The following is a 20,630-nucleotide window of genomic DNA, read 5'->3' as shown; positions in this document are numbered from 1 at the left end:
TGACCTATTCTTGTTTTTAAGGTGTTATTTTCTTCAGTATTTTTGTGCCCCCTTTACCAAGCTGTTGACTCTTTCTTGCATCATTTTAATTTCTTCTCCCCATTTTTCCTCTGTCTTTCTTAGTTGATTTTTAAAAATCTTTTTTGAGCCCTTCCTTGACTTGAGACCAATTCACATTTTTTTCTTTGAGGTTTTCATGTAACTGCTTTGATCCCATTGCATTCTTCCTAATTTGTGTTTTGATCCTCCCTGTCATCATAGTAACTTTCTTTGGTCAGGTTCCTTTTTTGATGTTACTCATTTTTCCAGCCTTTTTCTTGACTTTTAACTTCATGTTAAAATTGGGCTCTACTCCTGGGGTGCAGTGGGCACTGTCCTAAACTTCAGGGGCTTTTTTGTGCTGATGTATTCAGAGCTGTCTATAAGTTTCAGTACTTCTAAGGTGGTTTGATTTAAGGAGCGCTCTGGTCAGTGCTCTCTTAGCCTATGCTCTGTGAATAAGCACAAGATCTCTTTTTCTACCCTGGAACTGTAACCAGGGTCCCAAGCTCCTGTCAGTCCTCCTCCTCACCCTGGAAACCCAAACCATTTAAGGACAATACAACAGAGTCATGCACTAGCAAAAGTCCTCCTGTAATCTCCTTCTGACTAGTTATTTGACACTCTTACCATTGGTGGGCTGAGAGATCTGGAAAGTTACTAATTCAGTCACCCCCCTTCCCCTAAGGTCTGCTGCTGGTTTGCTGGGGCACAGCTGTGCTGGCATAGCCTGCGCTGGACTGTGCTCCAGTCTCACTCTTGCTGACCTTCTAAATTGTTTCAGACTGGAAAATTGTTTCGCCTTATCCTTTTGTAGGTTCTGTTGCTTCAGAATTTATTTTGAGGCATTATTTTATACTTGTTTGGAGGTGAATTTGGAAGAGTTCAGGCAATTATGCCTTTATTCTGCCACACTGGCTCTGCCCCTAAAACAAGAAACCACTGATGTGACCTTGAGTGTTATTCAACTTCTCTGGGCCTCAGTATCCCCCTCATCTTCTCTTCTTGAGACAAATATCCTCAGTTCCTTTAATTAAGCCTGATGTGATGCAGACTCAAAGCTTTTCCCATTCTGATTTCCCTCCTCTGGACACTCCCCACCTAGCAATGTCTTTCCTGGACTCCATAGTTTCAATTTTTAAAGACATCCTTCCCTGCCTTTCTCCAAAAGACTTCTGGAGGGAAAACACCTTGTACTACCAGTACCTAAATGTTCCTAAACCTTAACATTACTAGAGGTATAATGACAAGGGAAAACATACTTGTTAAAAGTGAGGAGATCCACTAATAATGTATGACCTAAAACAAGTTGCACTTCACCTTTCTAGGCCTCACTTTCCAAAGTTCTAAGAGGGAGTTAGACTAGATAATTTTGATATTCTACGAAATTCTCTGTTTTTCCTTCAGCATGTTTCTTGAATCAATCCTTTTATTATTCCCAAGGCCATTATATAAATTTAGACTACATTTTACCTTAACCTAAAATACTTTAAAGAGTTCTCATACTATACTTTATGATGTATAGTACACATACATATACATAATGATGTAATCCTATTCTTCCTAAAATGCCACTTCCATTCACTCTGTCAATTGTTAAACTTTGTTTGCCAAGCTTTCCAGGCTCTCCAGTTGATTTTACCTAAAGAATACAATCTTATATCCAATATTTACCTTCTGTTATTGTCAGTCTCATCTCTTTATTGTCTTTTATTACCATCTTTGTACCTTTAGTTTCTTTATTCTTCCTCTACTCATGAAATGCTCACCCTTCTCTAATTTGAAATCTGAAATCTTACTGAGTCTTTAAGGTTCAAGTGAAGTCTTATTATTCCCAGAACTTTGAAATAATTCATGTAAAAAAATACACCGGGGGCAGCTAGATAGCACAGTGGATAAAGCACCAGCCCTGGATTCAGGAGTACCTGAGTTCAAATCCGGCCTCAGACACTTGACACTTACTAGCTGTGTGACCCTGGGCAAGTCACTTAACCCCCATTGCCCCACAAACAAACAAACAAACAAAATACACCACTATCCTTTTACTACCTCTCCGCTGTCAGTGGCCTCACTGCTAAGGCCATAAGGAAAAGTGTGATATAGTAGAAAGAGTACAGGGAGAAGGTCAGAAGACTAAGGCTTCTTGAGTTTCAAGGCTGACAACTACAATTGTGCAACTTCATCTCTCTCCAGTGAAATAGTATTTGTAAAGTGCTTGGAACAGTATCTAGCATGTAGTAGGTGCTATATAAATGCTCATTTTCTTCCTTTTCCTCTATTATTGAGCTTCTGTTTCCTCATAGACTAACAGAATTAAGACTAAGTGACCCCTAATATCTCACTGTGTGCAATAAATAGACAATTCAATGCATTCAGAGAATCTGAGTTAAGAAATGGAAGAGAAGTTGTGAAAATAAGAATGGATTAGGAAAGGCTGACCGCAGGCAGGGTTGACCAAGTGTCAAAGTATCTTGTCCAACCCCACCTTCAATGCACTCTTCAATGTCTCTCACCCTCCCATATCCAATGTATTGCCAAGGCCTGTTGATTTCTCCTTTGTAACATTGCTTATTATATGCCCCCTTCTCTCTTCTGATCCTGACACCACTCTGGAGCACATCTTCTTATTACCTCACACCTGAATTTTTCCCGAAAGGTTGCTGGTAGGTCTGCCTGCCTCAAGTCTCTCCCCATTTCAATCCATCCTCCATTCAGCAATTAAAGTTAAAGGGAGGTCCAACCATGTAATTCCTCTACTTAATAAACTTCAGTGCTTCCTATTGCCTCCAGGAACAAATACACCATACTGTTTGGCATTCAAAGCCCTTCATAACCTATTCCCCCAAGACCCTCAGTCTTCTTACACCTTAATTCCTGGTAACGTATTTTTAAATCCAGTGACACTGGCTTCTTGGATGAACAAGACATTCTACATCTCCCGGCTCTGTGTATTTTCTCTGAATGTCCCCCATGCTTATAACTCTCTCTTCAGCCTATTTACTGAAGAATAAAGAAACTAAAGGTACTCTCTCTCTTCACAGCCTATTTTCCTGGCTTCCTTTAAATCTCATCTTCTATAGGAAGCCTTTCACAACTCCTCTTACTTCTAATACCTTCCTTCTGTTAATTATTTTGCTATTTATCCTGTATATATAACTTGTTTGTATATTTCTGTCTGCATGTTGTCTCCCCCATCAGACTGTAAGTCCCTTGAAGGCAGATGTTCCCCTTCTCTGTATTATCATAACAGTTGTAATCAATACAATACCATTTCAAAACTCAGTCATGTAGTGTATTATAAGCCTATATTTCAACTCCTCAAATACATTAAAAGACCCTGAAAGGCAAGAATTGTCACTTTTCTCTACTCAGCTCAGTGATTAGCATAGTGCTTATAAATAACATTCAATATTCATTTTTCCTTAAACTAATCCTTCATGAAACTCTTCTAGAAAAAGCCCATCTAGTTCCAGGTGTTTAAATTATTCCTAATGATCTATTTCTCCTTTATACTTTCTACCTTCCTAAACATATAACCTTTGGATGACCCCTAAAAAGAGTAATGTATTGCTTTTCACAAGCATAAGATTGTAAAGATATTTGATAAGAGGATTTATAATGTTCTTTATCACCATTCATTGTAGATACTTAATACTGACAGGTAATTTTATTGTGTGGGAAAAAATTAAAGGTTTAACTTACCTGTCTCTCTGCAGTGCTTATAGATTAATATCACTAAATGGAAAATCAATGGCTGCTTTCACAATACACATGACAATCACCAGAAAGATAATTTTAAAACTGCTTTCTCAATCCCAAGAATTCTTGAAAAAACCAAAACAAAGCAACTGTAGGAACACTGTGATCTTACTGGGAGGTGAAAAAATAAAGGAACTTACCAAGGATGGATCAAGATAACTATGCGTAGCTGACCAGGTCTGTGGGGTAATTAAGCTGTACAATGGAAACTGTTGCTGGGGACTGTATACTGGAGGTAAGTAAAATGATGTTGTGTAACGCTGCTGTGTGTAAAGGTTCATGTCCAGAGGTCTATATCCATTCTTTGGCAAAAATGTGTTTATAGCAATAGCCTTTGCTTTTATCCGTGCCTTTAAAAAAAATTAAATTACTATTAGGATATTTAAGAATAATAATTCAATATTAAACAAAATGAGGCCAACGTTCTTGATTACCTTTATTGGTTTTCCTTGAAAAATTTTCACTTCTTCTCTCAGGTATTTGTAAGCCTGAGATGAAAAACATTCAAATGGTCATTTCTACATTTTTATAAACTACCATAAGTCAATTTATTAGCATAAATAAGAAGTTGCTTAGTTTAAGATATGGTACACTTGAAAAGATAAACTGACTGGATTATCTAATTTGAAACTGACGTTATGAAATTTGGAAAAGAAAACAAAAGGGAAGTCAGGATAAATACTAAACCTCACAATAGTCATCTAAATAGGGCTCCTGATTTCATACTACAGCTATCCAAAGTCCTCTGACAAATTTTTAAAGGTTCCCCCTAAATCTGATCACATCCCAACTAACCAGACTTATTTTTCATTATTCTATAGTAACTCTAGTCTAATCTCTTTGCTCTATTCACTGTCCCACAGACCATAATCATTCTTACCTCTGTGTATCTCTTCATGCTCTTACCCTGCTCTGTCCCCTGCCTATCTAAATACAATATTGTTTTTAAAATCATGCTAATTTTTAATTCTTCCATAATCTTTCCTCACTATTCATAAACTCTTACAGCATTTATAGGTTCCACCAGAGTTTAGCACTTGATTATTATGTTATATATTGTTGCTATAATTTGTCATGTTTGTCTTGTTTCTCTATCAAGATTTTCTTTGGCACACAGCAAACAACATCATATTATAAGCACAGCACACGCAATTAAGACCTATTGCTCAATTCATGAACGAACATTAAGAATTTGCAGCCTATTATATAGTTCAGATAATGAGATTAATAGCAACAGGGGAACATATATCTGTAGTACAATCTGAGTAAAGTTTTAGTACAATTTAAGTATGTGATGACAAATTTCTTTGGATTTATTTAATATTGCTGTTATATCAACTTTACTAACACTTAAAAAAAATAAAAACTCCCAAGTTCCTTTTTGCTCTACATTTATGTACATAAAAATACTTTCCTTTAGATCCAAGCTAGAGCATAGTGTTAAAACTTCAGCTCTGCTGCTGACCAACAGAATACTAACAAATATATCAATAGTATATTTTACTTTAAGAAAAAAAATGCTCACCTGTTGTGCATCGGCTTCTGACTCAAATGTTATAAACCAATTATCATTATAGGCAAACTCACAATTGACAAACTTAGGCAAGTTATCTCCCGTGAAGAGTGCTTCTACTTCCTATACAATGGTGTAAATAAAAGAAGTTACAACTTACATTATCCAAATTTAGAATTACAAGGATGAAAAGGCGAATTAGGTGCAAAACAGAACCAATAAGACCCATGTCATTAAAAAAGAAAAAAAGATAGACTCAAGTGTCCAAACCCTCAAAAAATCTAGATTTAAATGATTACATAAAGAATCCATACTACCTTTAAATGATACTTGACCATCAACACTGCACAAGTTAAGCATATATATTTTTTTTCTGATAAAAGTATTTTATTTTTTTCCAGTTACATGTAAAAATAGTTCTCAACATTTGTTTATACAAGCTTTCCAATTTCAGATTTTTCTCCCTTCCTCCCCCCTCCCCTAGACAGCAGGTAATCTGATATAGGTTATATATACACATACATAATAACATTAAACCTATTTCTGCATCAGTCATGTTACAAGAGAAGACTCAGAGCAATGAGGAAAAACCTCAAAACAGAAAAACAACAGCACCAAAAGCACAAGAGATAGCATGGTTCAATCAGCATCTCTACTCCACAGTTCTTTTCTTTTTCTGGATTTGGAGATCCCCTGAAACTCTTCTGTACCATTGCATTGGTGAGAACAATCTAGTCCATCACAGTAGATCAACACTCAATGTTGATGATACTGTGTACAATGTTCTTTTGGTTCTGCTCATCTCACTCATCATCAGTTCATAAACATAATTTTATAGCATTCTAGCCCTCTTCTTTTACTATGAGGTACAAATGTTTTGCCCTGAAATTTTTATTATTGACAAATTAGGTTTAAATGCTACTTGAGCCAATAAAGAGATTTCACTATAAATTACTTTCTAAGTTCAATCTCTGTAGGAAAGCTGAATGAATGAATTGGCTGGGTCTTTTATTCAGTTCTTTCTTTGGTACTGTACAAAGTACCAGAAAGTAGCTTGAGATGAATACGAAGCTACACTGATGCCTAGAAGCCCAAGAGTGAAATGGATTGCGATATTACTTTCTGTTGGGGACTCTCATCTTTACTTTCTAACATATTATTCCTAAAAATCAACTTAACTTTCTATACACTACTCTGTTGTGTCCCAAAAGCTATAGTGTAATTTTAAGCTCTCAAAGCTTAAGATTTTTGGAATATACTGCAGTACTACCAATGTCCTTACATAGTTTAGCGTGAGAAAAGTTTTGCTATAAAGCACTTTTTACCTATCAGGCATAAATACATGAAGGACACGAAGAATTAAAATGGCGAAATTTCTATCCTTATTCTTTTTTGTTTGTTTGTTTGTTTGTTTGTTTTGTGGGGCAATGGGGATTAAGTGACTTGCCCAGGGTCACACAGGTAGTGTCAAGTGTCTGAACTCAGGTCCTTCTGACTCCAGGGCCAGTGCTCTACCCACTGCTCCACCTAGCTGCTCTTCTATCCTTATTCTTGACTGAACGGAAATTACCCCCCAACCCCGCCCCCTGAATTGGGATTGTTTCTGTACATACTTAAAATGTTCAAATTTGTATTACAAGAGCTGTTATTCTACATTATTAGTATCACTTTTTCAAGTCAGTGATCTTAGATTGAGAAAATATTTTAAGGTAAAAATTTAATCTTTTAAAAAATATGCCCACTTCACTCTTATCCCAACCTTTTTTCCCCCACTCCAGAATTAGAAGGATTTCATACTGTTAAAAGAATGTAGTAAAAATATTTTAAAATAAAATCCCATTTAATATATCCATGTATAAGTACTAAGGAAGATGAATTTTGTAATACAGCCTGAAGATCAATAAAATGGGATTTTGTTGAACCAGTTTAATCAACTAATTCCAAACTGAGCCCTTGTGCAAAATATGAGGTTTCTAGTCTCTTGAAGAAAGAAACTTGGAAGCATAGACAGGAACATAGATTTTAGCTGCCAAGGAAATACCTTAAAGATATATATACCACAAACACACAAAGCTAACTAAAACTAAGACTTTGGAAACACTGATGGAACAACAGAGAAACTGATTTCCTGAGGAACATGCACCACTAAAAATAGGTACAAGTTCATTTTTAAGGGAAGATAAGTTGTTTCATTAACACATTTAACAAAAACTCTCAGAAATGTTTAGTCACCAAAGAACACGTGAATGTCTATAAATTCTGTTTCTATAATGTTAAATATATAAACTGTTCCCTTGGTCAATTAGAAAAACACTGTAGCAGTACAAAAGCAATGGATTACAAGTCTAAACATTTTTTTCCTTCAGACATTACTTTTGTATAAGCCTAAATTTTTTAGTCCAAACCCTTACTTTAGAAATGAGAAAAATAAGGTGGAGAGGTAAGTAATTTGACCAACAACTTAAGAGAATTAAAGGAAATAGTGAGTCTTGGAGTTAGATTTTATGACACCTCCATTTTTTCATCAAACGAAGCAAAAACCCCAAACCCTGCCTCATAATTTTAAAGTATACTTGACAGTCCAAACCAGAATATAAATTTCTTACTTCTATAGGAGTAGATTCAGGTATTTCACGCAATATAACAATGCAGCGATTCTGATTTGGCCTGACCTTTTCTCCATTCTCATCCACTTGGACTAAAGGCAATGCTACAGAAAAGAAAAATATACAGTGATGCAATTTTCAAAATTAACACTGAAAGAAGCAGACTACTTAGACCAATATATTAAAACCTTCATAATTCACAAACAAATGACATAGAATTGCATAGAATTTTTTGTTACCAAATAGGCGGTAAATAGTACATTAGTCCCTTTTCAGGGCCTAAGCAAGATGATAATTAAATATTTAGAAAGTGCTAATTTTGAACTTAAAATAAATTATTTTAGTCATAGTTACTAAGATTTTAAGCAAACTCTACAATTCACAGCTAAGCCAATGAAAAAAAAAAGGTACACGAGCCAAAGTAACAACTGTCAGAAATGGTTGCTAAAAAACACCCTAGTACCACACTGAATTTTTCAGCTGTTCTTAGATAGTAAAGTTTAAGATGTAGTTTTGAAAAATCAAGTTTGGCAAGCATTCTAATAAATAGTACTATGAAACAATGAAATTTTCTATGAAAACAGACTAAACCAAAATCACTCAAAAAGTACAATACAAATAGATGTCTCATTTTGTACAGTCTTTATAATAGAAATTATAGAGCTACAAATTCTGAAACTCATTTCTGTTATCCTTAATTACTAAATGAAACAAATTCTATTACATGATTTTTAATCTAGTTAGAGAAACTCTAAGTAACGATCTTTTACAGTCTTATTCTGATTTATTAATATTTAAAAAGCCAGAGGATTAGAAAAAGACAAAACAGAAAACACTTTTAGTTTAAAACTAGATGTGTGGGGGCAGCTAGATGGCACAATGGATAGAGCACCGGTCCTGGAGTCAGGAGTACCTGAGTTCAAATCCAGCCTCAGACACTTAACACTTACTAGCTGTGTGACCCTGGGCAAGTCACTTAACCCCAATTGTCTCACTTAAAAAAAAAGAAAGAAAGAAAGAAAACTAGATGTGTAAATAATTTATGAAGTTATCAACTGATGCACAATCTTTCAGTTTTTCCTTTTTTGAAAAAGGCATAGTTATTAAAAGTATTATATGTATATATCAGTAACTGTAAGATATACTTTCATGTACTTGTGGTAACAGAAAACATCTTCATGGGCCAGAAATGTATTTTAGACAAATGAAACATTTCAGCATCCACAACTTATAAATAAAGGTTAGGCTCAAAAAAAAATTACAATTAAAAACAGTTATCTGTTAAAACATTTAGGGACAACAGTGGATTAATCTCTTCTCTTTACCTAGTCTAACGCATCAACCTAAATAATCCCTTAATTCCATCCTTTCCCTGATTCATTTGGCAGCTTGCCTACATAATCATCCTTCTTTATATAATAAACCTCTGTCTTTCAGGATCTACTATTCCCTGCTATCTACAAACATGCTCAGGTGTCCCAATTTCTTAAGAGAACCCTCACTTAGCCTTCCATCTTCTCAAATTATCAAAATATATGTACCTTCCCTTTCATAGTCAAATTCCCAGGAAAAAAGCTAGCTACACTCATTGCCCCCCCCATTTCCTTTCTTTTCACACTTCAACTTCTCAAATGAAACTGTTTCATCCAACATTACCAATGACCTACCACTTTCTAGCTAAATGGTGTTGTTCATGCTTTTTTTTTTTTTGGGGGGGGGGGGAAGGCACCACCGACTACATTCCTTTCTTGGTTATCTTTCTTCTCTGGGTTTTCTTGATACTGTTTTCTCTTGGCTCTGACAACTATTCTCAGCCTCCATTTCTGGATCTTCATCCATACCCCACTTCCTAATTGCAGATATACCACAGGGAACTGCCCCATTACTCTATTATCTCTCGATGATCTCATTGGCTTCCATGAATTGAATGTTCACCTTTTTACAGATCTATACATATAGCCCTAGTCTATTTCCTCAGCACCAAACCAACATCACCAATTACTGCCCACTAGACATTTCAACATGGATACCCTGTTGGTATATGAAACATTTCCAAAAAGAGAACTCGGTATATTAATCTGTCTACCTCAAATGCACTCGTCTTCTGAACTTTGCAGTTTTATTAGAGGGTACCACCGTGCTTCTAGTGACCTGTTTGAAACCTCACTAAAAAAAAAAAAATCATTTCCTGGTCTCCTTGCCTCAGACCTCTTGCCTTTCCAACTGATTCTCCACAGTGGCTGAAGTGATTTTAGTAAAGCACAAATTTGAACATGTCATACCCCTGCTTAATAAATTCCAATGCCTCTATAGTGCCTCTAGTTTCCAAGCTAATAATACAGCATTACTCCCTTCTCTGTTCTAGCCAAACTTGCCTCTTTAATATTCCTTCCATTCCCTCCTTCTTTATTCTTTTGCAAAACTGTTCCCTGATGCTTGGAATGTAGTCTTTCCTCTTCACCTCTGCTGTTAAGAATCTATAGTTTCATCCTGTGGGCCACCCCCACCCCCACCCCAGCTTCAGAACTCAGCTTAAACACCGCCTCCCACATGAGATCACACTGGCTGTTTCCTCTCTGTCTCCACCCAAATTAAACTCTATTTATTTTATATGTCCTAAGAAATGACCATGTTGTCTTGATGGCAGGGATTGTTTCATTTTTGTTATGCTCATGATCACAAAGCTGGAAGGGACACTAGAGGTCATCAAGTGTAAACACTTTTACAGACAGGAAACTGGGATCCCAAGGGGTCAAAATGTTTGAATGAGATCACACTGTAAAAAAGAAGAATTGAGCTAGTATTGGAATCCAAGCCAGAAGAGTCTGGGATTAACTTTCGAAGGTCTTTCAGTCCCCAGTGCCTGGCATAATGCCTAACACATAGTAAGCATTTAATAAATATTTGTTCACTGTCACAAAGAAGCTAAAGCCTATTCTCAAGAATCTCAGAACCACATGGTTGCATTATTCAAATGCAGAAGACAAATATCCCATTCCTTAGCTTCTTCTGAATATCTGAAAGGGACTAGAGATCTTTTTTTTTTTTTAGTGAGGCAATGGGGGTTAAGTGACTTGCCCAGGGTCACACAGCTAGTAAGTGTTAAGTGTCTGAGGCTGGATTTGAACTCAGGTACTCCTCACTCTAGGGCCGGTGCTCTATCCACTGCGCCACCTAGCTGCCCCTAGAGATTATTTTTTTTTCTTTTTTTTTCTTCTTTTTTTTTTTTAATGAGGCAATTGGGGTTAAGTGACTTGCCCAGGGTCACACAGCTAGTAAGTGTTAAGTGTCTGAGGCCGGATTTGAACCCAGGTACTCCTGACTCCAGGGCCAGTGCTCTATCCACTAGAGATTATTTTTTAAGAATTTAGACATTTACTATCAAAATTTAAGATCTACAGTATGGATTGAAGAAACCTATGCTATTATAGTTACTTGGACTCTCCTCATTTGTCTTATTGCTTTGAGTATGTATAAGTCACAGTATTTAATAATTCCTTCCCCAAACCCCTTCTAACACTACAATAAAACCAGGTAAAAGTTAATTTGGGGGACGCAATGGATAAAGCATTGGCCCTGGATTCAGGAAGACCTCAGGACCTGAGTTCAAATTCAGCCTCTGACACTTGACACTTACTAGCTGTGTGACCCAGGGCAAGTCACTTAACCCTCATTGCGCCCCCCCCCCAAGTTAATTCAGGCATGAAAGAAATAAACCTAATGGTAAGAATGTCTTTTATTAATTTCCCAATAACTATGGTATTATATTTCTATATCAGGTTAGCTAATAAATATCACCATTTTATTTAAGAAAATAATTACTTTTCTGGCTTTGTTAAACTGTATTTTTAGCTTGTGATTATTAAATTAGCACTAAGATAAATGGCACCAAAACATGAATATACAGAATAAAGGATTGAGACACTTGCTTTTAGAGACCTTAAAATTTAGTAAAATAACAATATCACACAGATTAAAAACTCCATGGAAATGGTGACAACCAAAACATACCAAGTACTATCTTGAAATAATCAATATTTTAAAAATACAAGTATTTCAGTGGTGTATAAAGGGTAGGCATCACATTCTATTATTAAAAGGTCTTTCACTTACATCGAAGAACTTCAACAATTAAATCCAAATCAGTACTGAGTTTCTTGATATGGTCAAGGTTAGCTACTGTTGTTATTGGCACATACTGATCACTATCCATCTGTGATATAAGATACATGTCACTTGCAAGATTCTCTCTGTTTAAAAAAAGGGGGAAGAATTATTCTATAAATATTAAACAATTAAATCAAAATGTATTACTTCTTCAAATATAGGCTGGGATAAATCCACACGTGTTGCTCACTTTACATGACTTATTCCTTAGAGGATGCACATAAAACAAATTTTATACACAGAATTATACTTTGAATTCTAGAACATGATTCTATAACTGAAGTCCTAAAATTCAATGATTCATCTTGGAACTGAGGTAGCCCTGGGTTCTCAAAGATGATCCAAGTAGACTCCAAATTCTAAAAATCTATACTTATACTAGATAAAGGGTAAATTGTGTTATGAAAGGACCAGCCTTCGATGACCTCAATAAAGCTTCCTACCAAAAATGAGCCACTAAGTGATAAAACATTTGGCTATAGAAACTTATAAAATCATTTATTAGGGTGTAGAAGAACTGCAATCTGCAAAGAATACTGCATATAATAAACTTTAATGAAAAAATAAAAATTTAAAAAATACAAACAACAGTCCTGACCTTATTTTTTTAAGTCTGAATTTTCATGAATTTAAAAAATTTTTGAAGTGAGATACACTTATTTGACAAATTTGCCCCCAGAAATCTATTTAAATAACAATTTAAATGAATTATAATGCCTTTTGTGAATATAAGTGATTTTTCCTTTTAGTAACTTGTTATCCAATAAGCAGAAGAGCTGGGAATTAATAATAACAACCACCTCAGCACCACCACAATAACAATACCATCAATGAATTTCTGCAAACTCTACACTGTAGATTAACGACTGCTTCTACATTTCTGACCAGCCACCTATAACACACATACTTTGGGAAACAAGGCTGTCTTCAAAGTATAAGGCCAGTTTAGCTTAAATGTGAAAAGCACAATCTGTTTGACAGTGGGAGAGCAGACAAGAGACATTATCTAATTCAACCAAAGGAACTCAGAGCTATCTGTCCTTTCCACTTACCTTTCACTGTTTCTGAATCCATTTGTTTTTCAGAGAACAAAAAATATTACAAAATCTAGAGCTATAAAAATGGAATCATTTGGTATCCCAAGTAACAGTAGGCATTGGTCTTATGTTTTGAGATATAATGCAGAATGAGTTCTTAAATACTCCCATGTTTCATGAAAGATGAATAGCTACTTAAGATTTCAGATTAAAAGTTTTAATATATGTACTCCATCTTTATTCCAACAAACTACTGCATATGGCCATACAAACCTAATAATATTTTCAACATTGACACTAAAATAAAAATAAAATAAAATTGCCACCAAATCCCTTTAAATCATAATGTATAGCCTTACCGAGATAAGCAGAATTCCAGTGTTTTTTTAAGTACTTCTCGGGGGTCTTCCTGGACTTCTTCACTTTCTTCTATACAAAAATAACAAATAACTCAGAAAACAAGAAAAAAGAACTCAACTACTACTTCTAAATGACAACTTTAAAAATGTGTGAACTAATTTTCCAGTTATGCCATACTTGATAAAATTCTATAGTGAAAGGTTATACTGAATCTTCTAATGAAAGAGAAATGTTGTTATTTATCTTACACATTTTGCTTTGTTGTAACAGAAATTTCCTCAAACCATCATAAACACCATCATAAATACATCCCCTGAATTATGTTAGATTAACTAATGAACTATATCACCTGTACATCAACACTGAATTAGTTAAAACTCCCCCATCTTTTCTGGCTCAATAGGTATGAAATGATATCACAGAGTTGTTTTGATTTGGATTTTCCTTAAACAGCTTAAATTTTTCCTTTTGAAAATTGTTTGCTCATGGCCTTTGATCACTTCCCTACTGGTGAATAGATCCTGACTTTATATATATTTGTGTCAATTCTCTATAGATTTTGGCCATCTACCTAATAAGATATTTTGTACAATGTATTTTTCTCTCAATTTTCATTTTTCCTTACAGTAGGGCTTTTTTATTTATGCAGAAATTTCTTAATTTGATGTAATTAAAATTGTTTATTTTGTCATTTAGGATATCTTCTACCTTTCTCTGATCATATAATTTCTCTCAATCCATAGGGTATGAGAAAGAATTTTCCATTCTCCTATATGTTCTTGTGGCACAACTTTTTTCTATATTTAACCCATATGGACTTCATTATGGTATAAGGGATGAGATGTTGGTCTAAATCTATTTTTTTAAAGCAGTTTTCTAATTTTTTCACTTCTTGTCCCTTTTCAGCTATATTCTTAATTTATTGAAATAAAAGACCTCTACAAGCATTTATTAAAGTCTTGCTTATCTAGTCTATTCACTTTTCTATCTTTTTATAACAATTACTAGAAAGCTCTGAATTACTGTTTTTTGCATATTTTGGGACTCAAAAGCAAGAAGCTCCCTTTATTTTTCCCTCATCATATCTATCTCTCTCTCTTTTTTTTTAGTGAGGCAATTGGGGTTAAGTGACTTGCCCAGGATCACACAGCTAGTAAGTATCAAGTGTCTGAGGCCAGATTTGAACTCAGGTACTCCTGAATCCACTCTAGGCATGTAGCATTGGCAGGGGGAGTTTTCTCACTTGGGAATTCCCCTTAGCAATGAAATCACAGGTCCAATTTCCATCAGTGTTAATATACATATTTGCAGGTGTTTTTTTTTTAATGTTAAGGAGAATTCACTTACATATCCATTGAGGCAAGAATTTGTTTCTTTGCCAATTTTTTAAATATTTTGGTCAAATTATCTGTGACCAGTTTATTTCAACTCCTTAGTCCCATTTTTGTTACTCCAGCTATATTTCAAATCAATCATATAGAAAAATTGGAAGAGAAGCAGACCATATAACTTTCATAGTTATGAGTAGATGTATTATTAGCCAAGCAAGGGATAGAGGTGATTACGAAAGATAAAAACAGAAAACTTTGATTATCTGGAACTGAAAACCTCTTCCACAAAGAAAACTAATGCACATAGGGTAACTAGGTCAAAGAGGAAAACCTTTGAATCAAACTTCTATTATAATAATCTGATATCCAAGAAATACAAAAAAGTAACAACTATATAGTTATATATGAAATACATCCTCCCACATCCACAGACATACACGCACACATATTAGAAAGTAAGACCAAAAGCCATTTGCTAGTGGCTAAGTGGTAAAAGGTAGGTACACTACTGCATTGTTGGTGGAGCTGTGAATCAGTACAACCATTTTGGGAATCAAATCAAAATCATGCAAAGTGATTAAAATGTGATCACACTAATAGGATGATATACCTAAGGAGGTCAATAATAAAGATGCACAAGAATAAAATAAGCTAAGCCAAAAAAAAATTTATGCATGACAACAATGATGTAAATGTAAAGAACCAACAAAAAAGAAATAAAAAGTAAATGGTAGGGGCAGCTAGGTGGCTCAGTGGATAGAGCACCAGCCCTGGAGTCAGGAGTACCTGAGTTCAAATCGGCCTCAGACACTTAACAGTTACTAGCTGTGTGACCCTGGGCAAGTCACTTAAATTCCCTAAGACTACTTTAGATATATCCAAAAAATGTGAGTATACAATAAAATATATTTTTTAAAAAACCAATTTATTCCTTGAGCTATTTCTTTAAGAAAATAATGTTAGGATCCTCTGTTCATATTTTACATATTGATTAAATTTTTGCTCTTATAATGCATAAAATTGTTTTAATATTTTTATCTTCCTGCATTTGTGGTCTTTGAGTGACATGTGATGACAAAAATCCAGCATTCTCTTAAGATTCCATAACTGCCAAAAACTTTAGTTGTTCTAGCAGTCTGTACATATTTATCTTTCAGTTAGATTTATTAAAATTGAGAAATGTCGAAAGTTCTAGAAATTTCTGTTTGATTATCTAGAACTTCTTGCAATTCAATTAGTTTTTTATTGTAGCATTATCTGAGGAACATGATTGTTATTATTTTTTTTAATTGTGGAGTAATAAATTCTACTCCAACCTTATTTAACCATGCTGTGATCTTACCATTTAAGTATTTATTTTAAACATTAAATTTGGGGATTTTCTATTTAATTTTCCCACATAGCTACATTTTCTTATGAGTTTTTCTTTCTAACAGTTAAGATTTTAACTATCAAGCTTATTTTCCCCCTTACTAAGTTCTATTATATTTGTTTCTTCTCTTTTAAAAGAAAAAAAAATTACTCAATATATATAGTTTATATTACTGAGATCAGAATCTTGTTTCTTCCCTTTCCCCTGTCAAATTACTCTCTTGCTTTTTTTCCCCTTTTGTTTGAGACAAACTACATCCTTGGATGAGATTCCCTACTCTAGTCCTCTAAATATTTATTTTGTCCTTCACCTGGGATGCTTAAGTATGAGAAATACATATCTCCCTTCAGTATTTTTGTTCCTTTTCTTTTGACAATCCAAACTCGGAGTGTAAGCCTTTCAAAATGTAATAACTTGGGGCAGCTAGGTGGCGCAGTGGATAGAGCACCGGCCCTGGAGTCAGGAGTACCTGAGTTCAAATCTGGCCTCAGACACTTAACACTTACTAGCTGTGTGACCCTGGGCAAGTCACTTAACCCCAATTGCCTTGCTCAAAAAAAAAAAAAAAGTAATAACTTGCTTACCTATCTTAAGTTCCTTTTGTCCAGTGTGTTTGCATTTTGAGCAACTCTGAGCCAGCACTGTTTTCTCATCCAGAATGAGGGAAATGATTGTTACTGGCTTTTTAAAAATTGTGGAGTAAAAAATTCTATTCCAACCTTATTTAACCATGCTGTAATCTTGACATTTAAGTATTTATTTTAAACATTAAATTTGGGTATTTTTCTATCTATTTTATTCTCAAAGTCAAATTTCATTAAAAGGCTTCTAAAAATCCTCCAGGGTGGAGGCAGCTAGGTGGTACAGTGGATAAAACAACGGCCCTGGATTCAGGAGGACCTGAGTTCAAATGTGACCTCAGACACTTGACACTTACTAGCTGTGTGACCCTGGACAAGTCACTTAACCCCTATTGCCCCACAAAAAACACCTATAGGGTTACACTCAACTTAACAGATGGTTATTTTTGTTGTATGTATTCCTTTGTTCTTTTTGTATATTTTATTCAATATTATCTTTCCTCTTAATGATGCATAGACCTATACAATTCTGCCTTGAGTAAATGGAACATCATCTGTATCTTCCTAGCTCCTTTGTAATGAATGGTCTGTCTGGGACCCCTAAATTTCAGGAATTACCATTTTGAGTTAAAACTGTTTTGTTTGTTTGTTTATTTTTTTTGGCGGTCCTTTGTGGCATCTCTAAATCTTTGTTTTCTCCTTTGGCGTCAATACTTTTAGGCAACTTTCTTTTCCTATTTCTTGGGGTTTTTTATGTTCCATCTTATTTCTAAGAAATTCTTAAATTTATCTGTCGGCTTCCCAAGAAACATGTTTTTCTGATAAAAGATCGTGTTCTTTCAATTTTGCAGTTCTAATTTTCCTCTAATATTTCTTACTACATCATTAGATTTTTTAGTTATTTCGTTCCCATTATGCTGAAAGCTTTGTTAAATATTTCTAGCTTCAGTTCTAAAGTGTCAAGTCTTCCTTGGAGTTTTTTTAAATTAAGAAATCTAATTTTACTCCTTATCATTTTCATAGGGATTCCAACCATTATCTAGGTACTTGTATCCAATTCTATCCTTTTTTCTGGTGTTCCAGTTGAAGTTATTAGAGAATTATCTTCTTTTGGAATTTTATCCTGAATTATTTTACATCACAGTATTTTTTCTTCACATGTCCATTCCCTTCATCTGTGCAGGATTTTTCTATCTTAGTTTACTTCCAAGGAGTGAAATCATGCTATAATGAATGAGTAAAGCCAGCCTCAGATTCAGAAATATCCAGGGTTAAGTTATACCTCTGAGATACAATGTATGACCTGACCCTGAACAAGTCACTTAACATCTCAGAGTATCAGCATTAGAGTCTCTAAGACTAAAAGTTGAAGATGGTTTCTTAATTTAATAATTAATCTACTAAGGGCATTCAGGAGAGGAGAATGTGCTAGAAAGGAAGAAGAGAACATTAAGAAGAAAAGATGAAATGACTGATAAGACCCAAATTGGTAGTGGGGTCTTCTGCACAGATGAGAACTACAATTTAGATGACATTGTTTAGTGGAGCCTGGCCCAGGGAGTACAAAGAGGAGTAGGGATAGAGTAGCATGATGCTCTGTGGCTTTTCTTACTAGGGACTAATTATCTTGTAAGGTATCTTTTCATTCGCTTGTTGTTGCTTTTAACCTTTTTTACTATTTTGAAGTAATATGGGGGATGGGGACCTGAGCTTAGATGCTCACTGTCACTTCCATTTTGTCAGAATTTACTTGTATTTACTTTTTTTTTTGCACACATACAAATTAACTACTATAAGACTGCGAAGATTTAAATCAAGGACTGGGCCTAGGCAATGCTTAAGGATCAGGTGAGAAGAGTATTCAGTGATTCACTCTACTTGGCCATAAACATTTTAATGCTATGTCTTGGACTACTCAGGTCTTCTGCCCCCTGGCCTGTTCTTTTGACTCTTCTTACGCCATTCTTCCCCACATAAACTAACAAGTTCAGCTAGCTATCAACAGGAACTCTGTTAATAATACCAAAATCAAAACCACAGAATCTTAGATTTTGAAAGTACCTTACTACTGTAAAACTGAGAAATCACAGAACCAAAAATTTCCAACTAAAGAAAAAAAAATCCTGTCCTCCAAAAAACCTTAAAGGTTTCTCTACCATTTTAGAGGGGGAAACTATGAATACAAAGGGGATAAGCATACTGATGTGTAAATTCCTTAACTAATGAAGCCAATACATTGGAATATTTCTGTAATACTGTACTTGGCATCTATATTGGAAACTCTCAAAAGCCAAACTGTGTTACAAGAAACTCCTTATGGTAATTTAAGACCCCCTTGCACAGAGTCCTAGAACTATAGTATAGGCAGCACTCAAAAAATTACAAACAAGTCAAATTTCTTGCAAATCACCTATCTAAGAAGTTAGAATTCACTTTTCTATTGAAGCAGCACAATTTATACTAAAGGCTTTAAATGCCAAAAAGAAACTTTTTAAAAATTTGTGCTTGAGGCAATAGGGAGCCATTATAGCTTCCTGGGCAGGCTAAGACACAGTCAGACCTTTATACTGGGAATACTGATGTGATTATGTGAAAAGAAAAAAGAAAGTGAAGGAAAACACATAAATAGCCCTGATGAGAGATGATGATGAAGGCCTAAATTAGGGTAGTCGATTGTGAGTGAGGAGAAAGGAATGGAAAGGAGAGTTGCTGTGGAAGTACAATAAACAGAACTTTGCAACTGAGTACAGAAAGTAAAGTATGCAGATGACCAAAGTTGTGAACTCGGGTACTTAGAAGGATATTAATATAGTCCACAGACATAGCAACATTAGGCAGAGGGGTGACTGATATATTTGTTACATTTTAGACCTGTGCAAACAGTTGATGACAAGGGACTAGAGAACATTTGGGAGTTATGCCAGGAGAGATAACTAAACACATGGGAACTGATGTGATCACCCTCTTTTCTCCCCATGTCCCATACCCTACCCAATACACACAGAAAACCCAGAGCAAAACCTTGGGGTACATGCATGCAAAAGGTATAGAGTTGAACAACCTGGAAAGGAAACTGAGAATGAATGGTCAGAGGTCAGAAGAACCAGAAGATAATAAGGACACAAAAACCTACAGAAAAAAAAATCAAGGAAAAGGTAATGGCAAATAGTGTCAAATATCAGAAAAGTCAAGAGGATGAGGAAAAGGAGGAAGTCCATTAGAGATCACAAAAGAACAAAGACTAAGGTTAAACTATGAACTTATTCAACAATATTTCTTAAATGGAGACTACATGTATAAATGTGGGCAAAGGTTAAAAGAGAAAACAGGTAAGGCTTCACAAAGAAAGTGGAGCTTCTAATGACTTCTGAAGTTAACCTGGGATTCTAGGAGGCAGAGACAGCAAAATATTCTCTATGAGGAGCAACAAGAAGGTCTGACTGGACCAGAGAGTATGAGGGGAGTAAATAATGTGACAGCTAGGCTACCAATGTTTTTAAATGCCAGCAAGCAGCAAGACTAAAACAAGTCAGGGCTAATTTCATTTCTGTGTCCCCAGAGCCTAGGATACTGCTTCACAAATAGTTGGTGCTTAATAAGAGACTGATTACACTGAATCAGGTTCACTACTATGGAAATATCTGGAATCCTCATCTTATTTCCTTGCTTAGTTTTACAAAAAGCACACACTGTATCTAATTGGTTATATCAAATTCTAATTCAATGTGTCTATTAAATAAGTCCAGTTGAAGCACAAATAAAGCTATTTTCTGGACAAGTTACTTTACTCTTCTTGGACCTCAAATTCCTCACCTATTAAAATGAAAGTATTAAAACTAGATGATTTAAGCCTCCCAGCTTTTTA

At 35.0% G+C, this 20,630-nt stretch overlaps 1 protein-coding gene across 6 annotated transcripts in view; it reads right to left on the bottom strand.

Moving 5' to 3' along the window:
• Positions 1 to 20,630, bottom strand: part of LARP4B (La ribonucleoprotein 4B) — a 206,483-nt gene that overhangs the window by 29,351 nt on the left and 156,502 nt on the right. For all 6 annotated transcript variants that reach the window (XM_043965354.1, XM_043965353.1, XM_043965351.1 and 3 more), the window contains 6 exons: positions 13,481 to 13,550; positions 12,031 to 12,167; positions 7,918 to 8,021; positions 5,324 to 5,434; positions 4,233 to 4,286; positions 3,939 to 4,148 (listed from right to left, as the gene is read on the bottom strand). In XM_043965354.1, coding sequence (XP_043821289.1) covers positions 3,939 to 4,148; positions 4,233 to 4,286; positions 5,324 to 5,434; positions 7,918 to 8,021; positions 12,031 to 12,167; positions 13,481 to 13,550 — 686 coding nt within the window. The remainder of the gene's footprint in view (positions 1 to 3,938; positions 4,149 to 4,232; positions 4,287 to 5,323; positions 5,435 to 7,917; positions 8,022 to 12,030; positions 12,168 to 13,480; positions 13,551 to 20,630) is intronic.

The sequence above is a fragment of the Dromiciops gliroides genome, chromosome 5 (genome assembly GCF_019393635.1).
Source record: "Dromiciops gliroides isolate mDroGli1 chromosome 5, mDroGli1.pri, whole genome shotgun sequence".
NCBI lineage: Eukaryota > Metazoa > Chordata > Mammalia > Microbiotheria > Microbiotheriidae > Dromiciops > Dromiciops gliroides.
The sequence above is the reverse complement of the archived record's forward strand: the minus strand, read 5'-3'. Positions and strand labels throughout refer to the sequence as shown.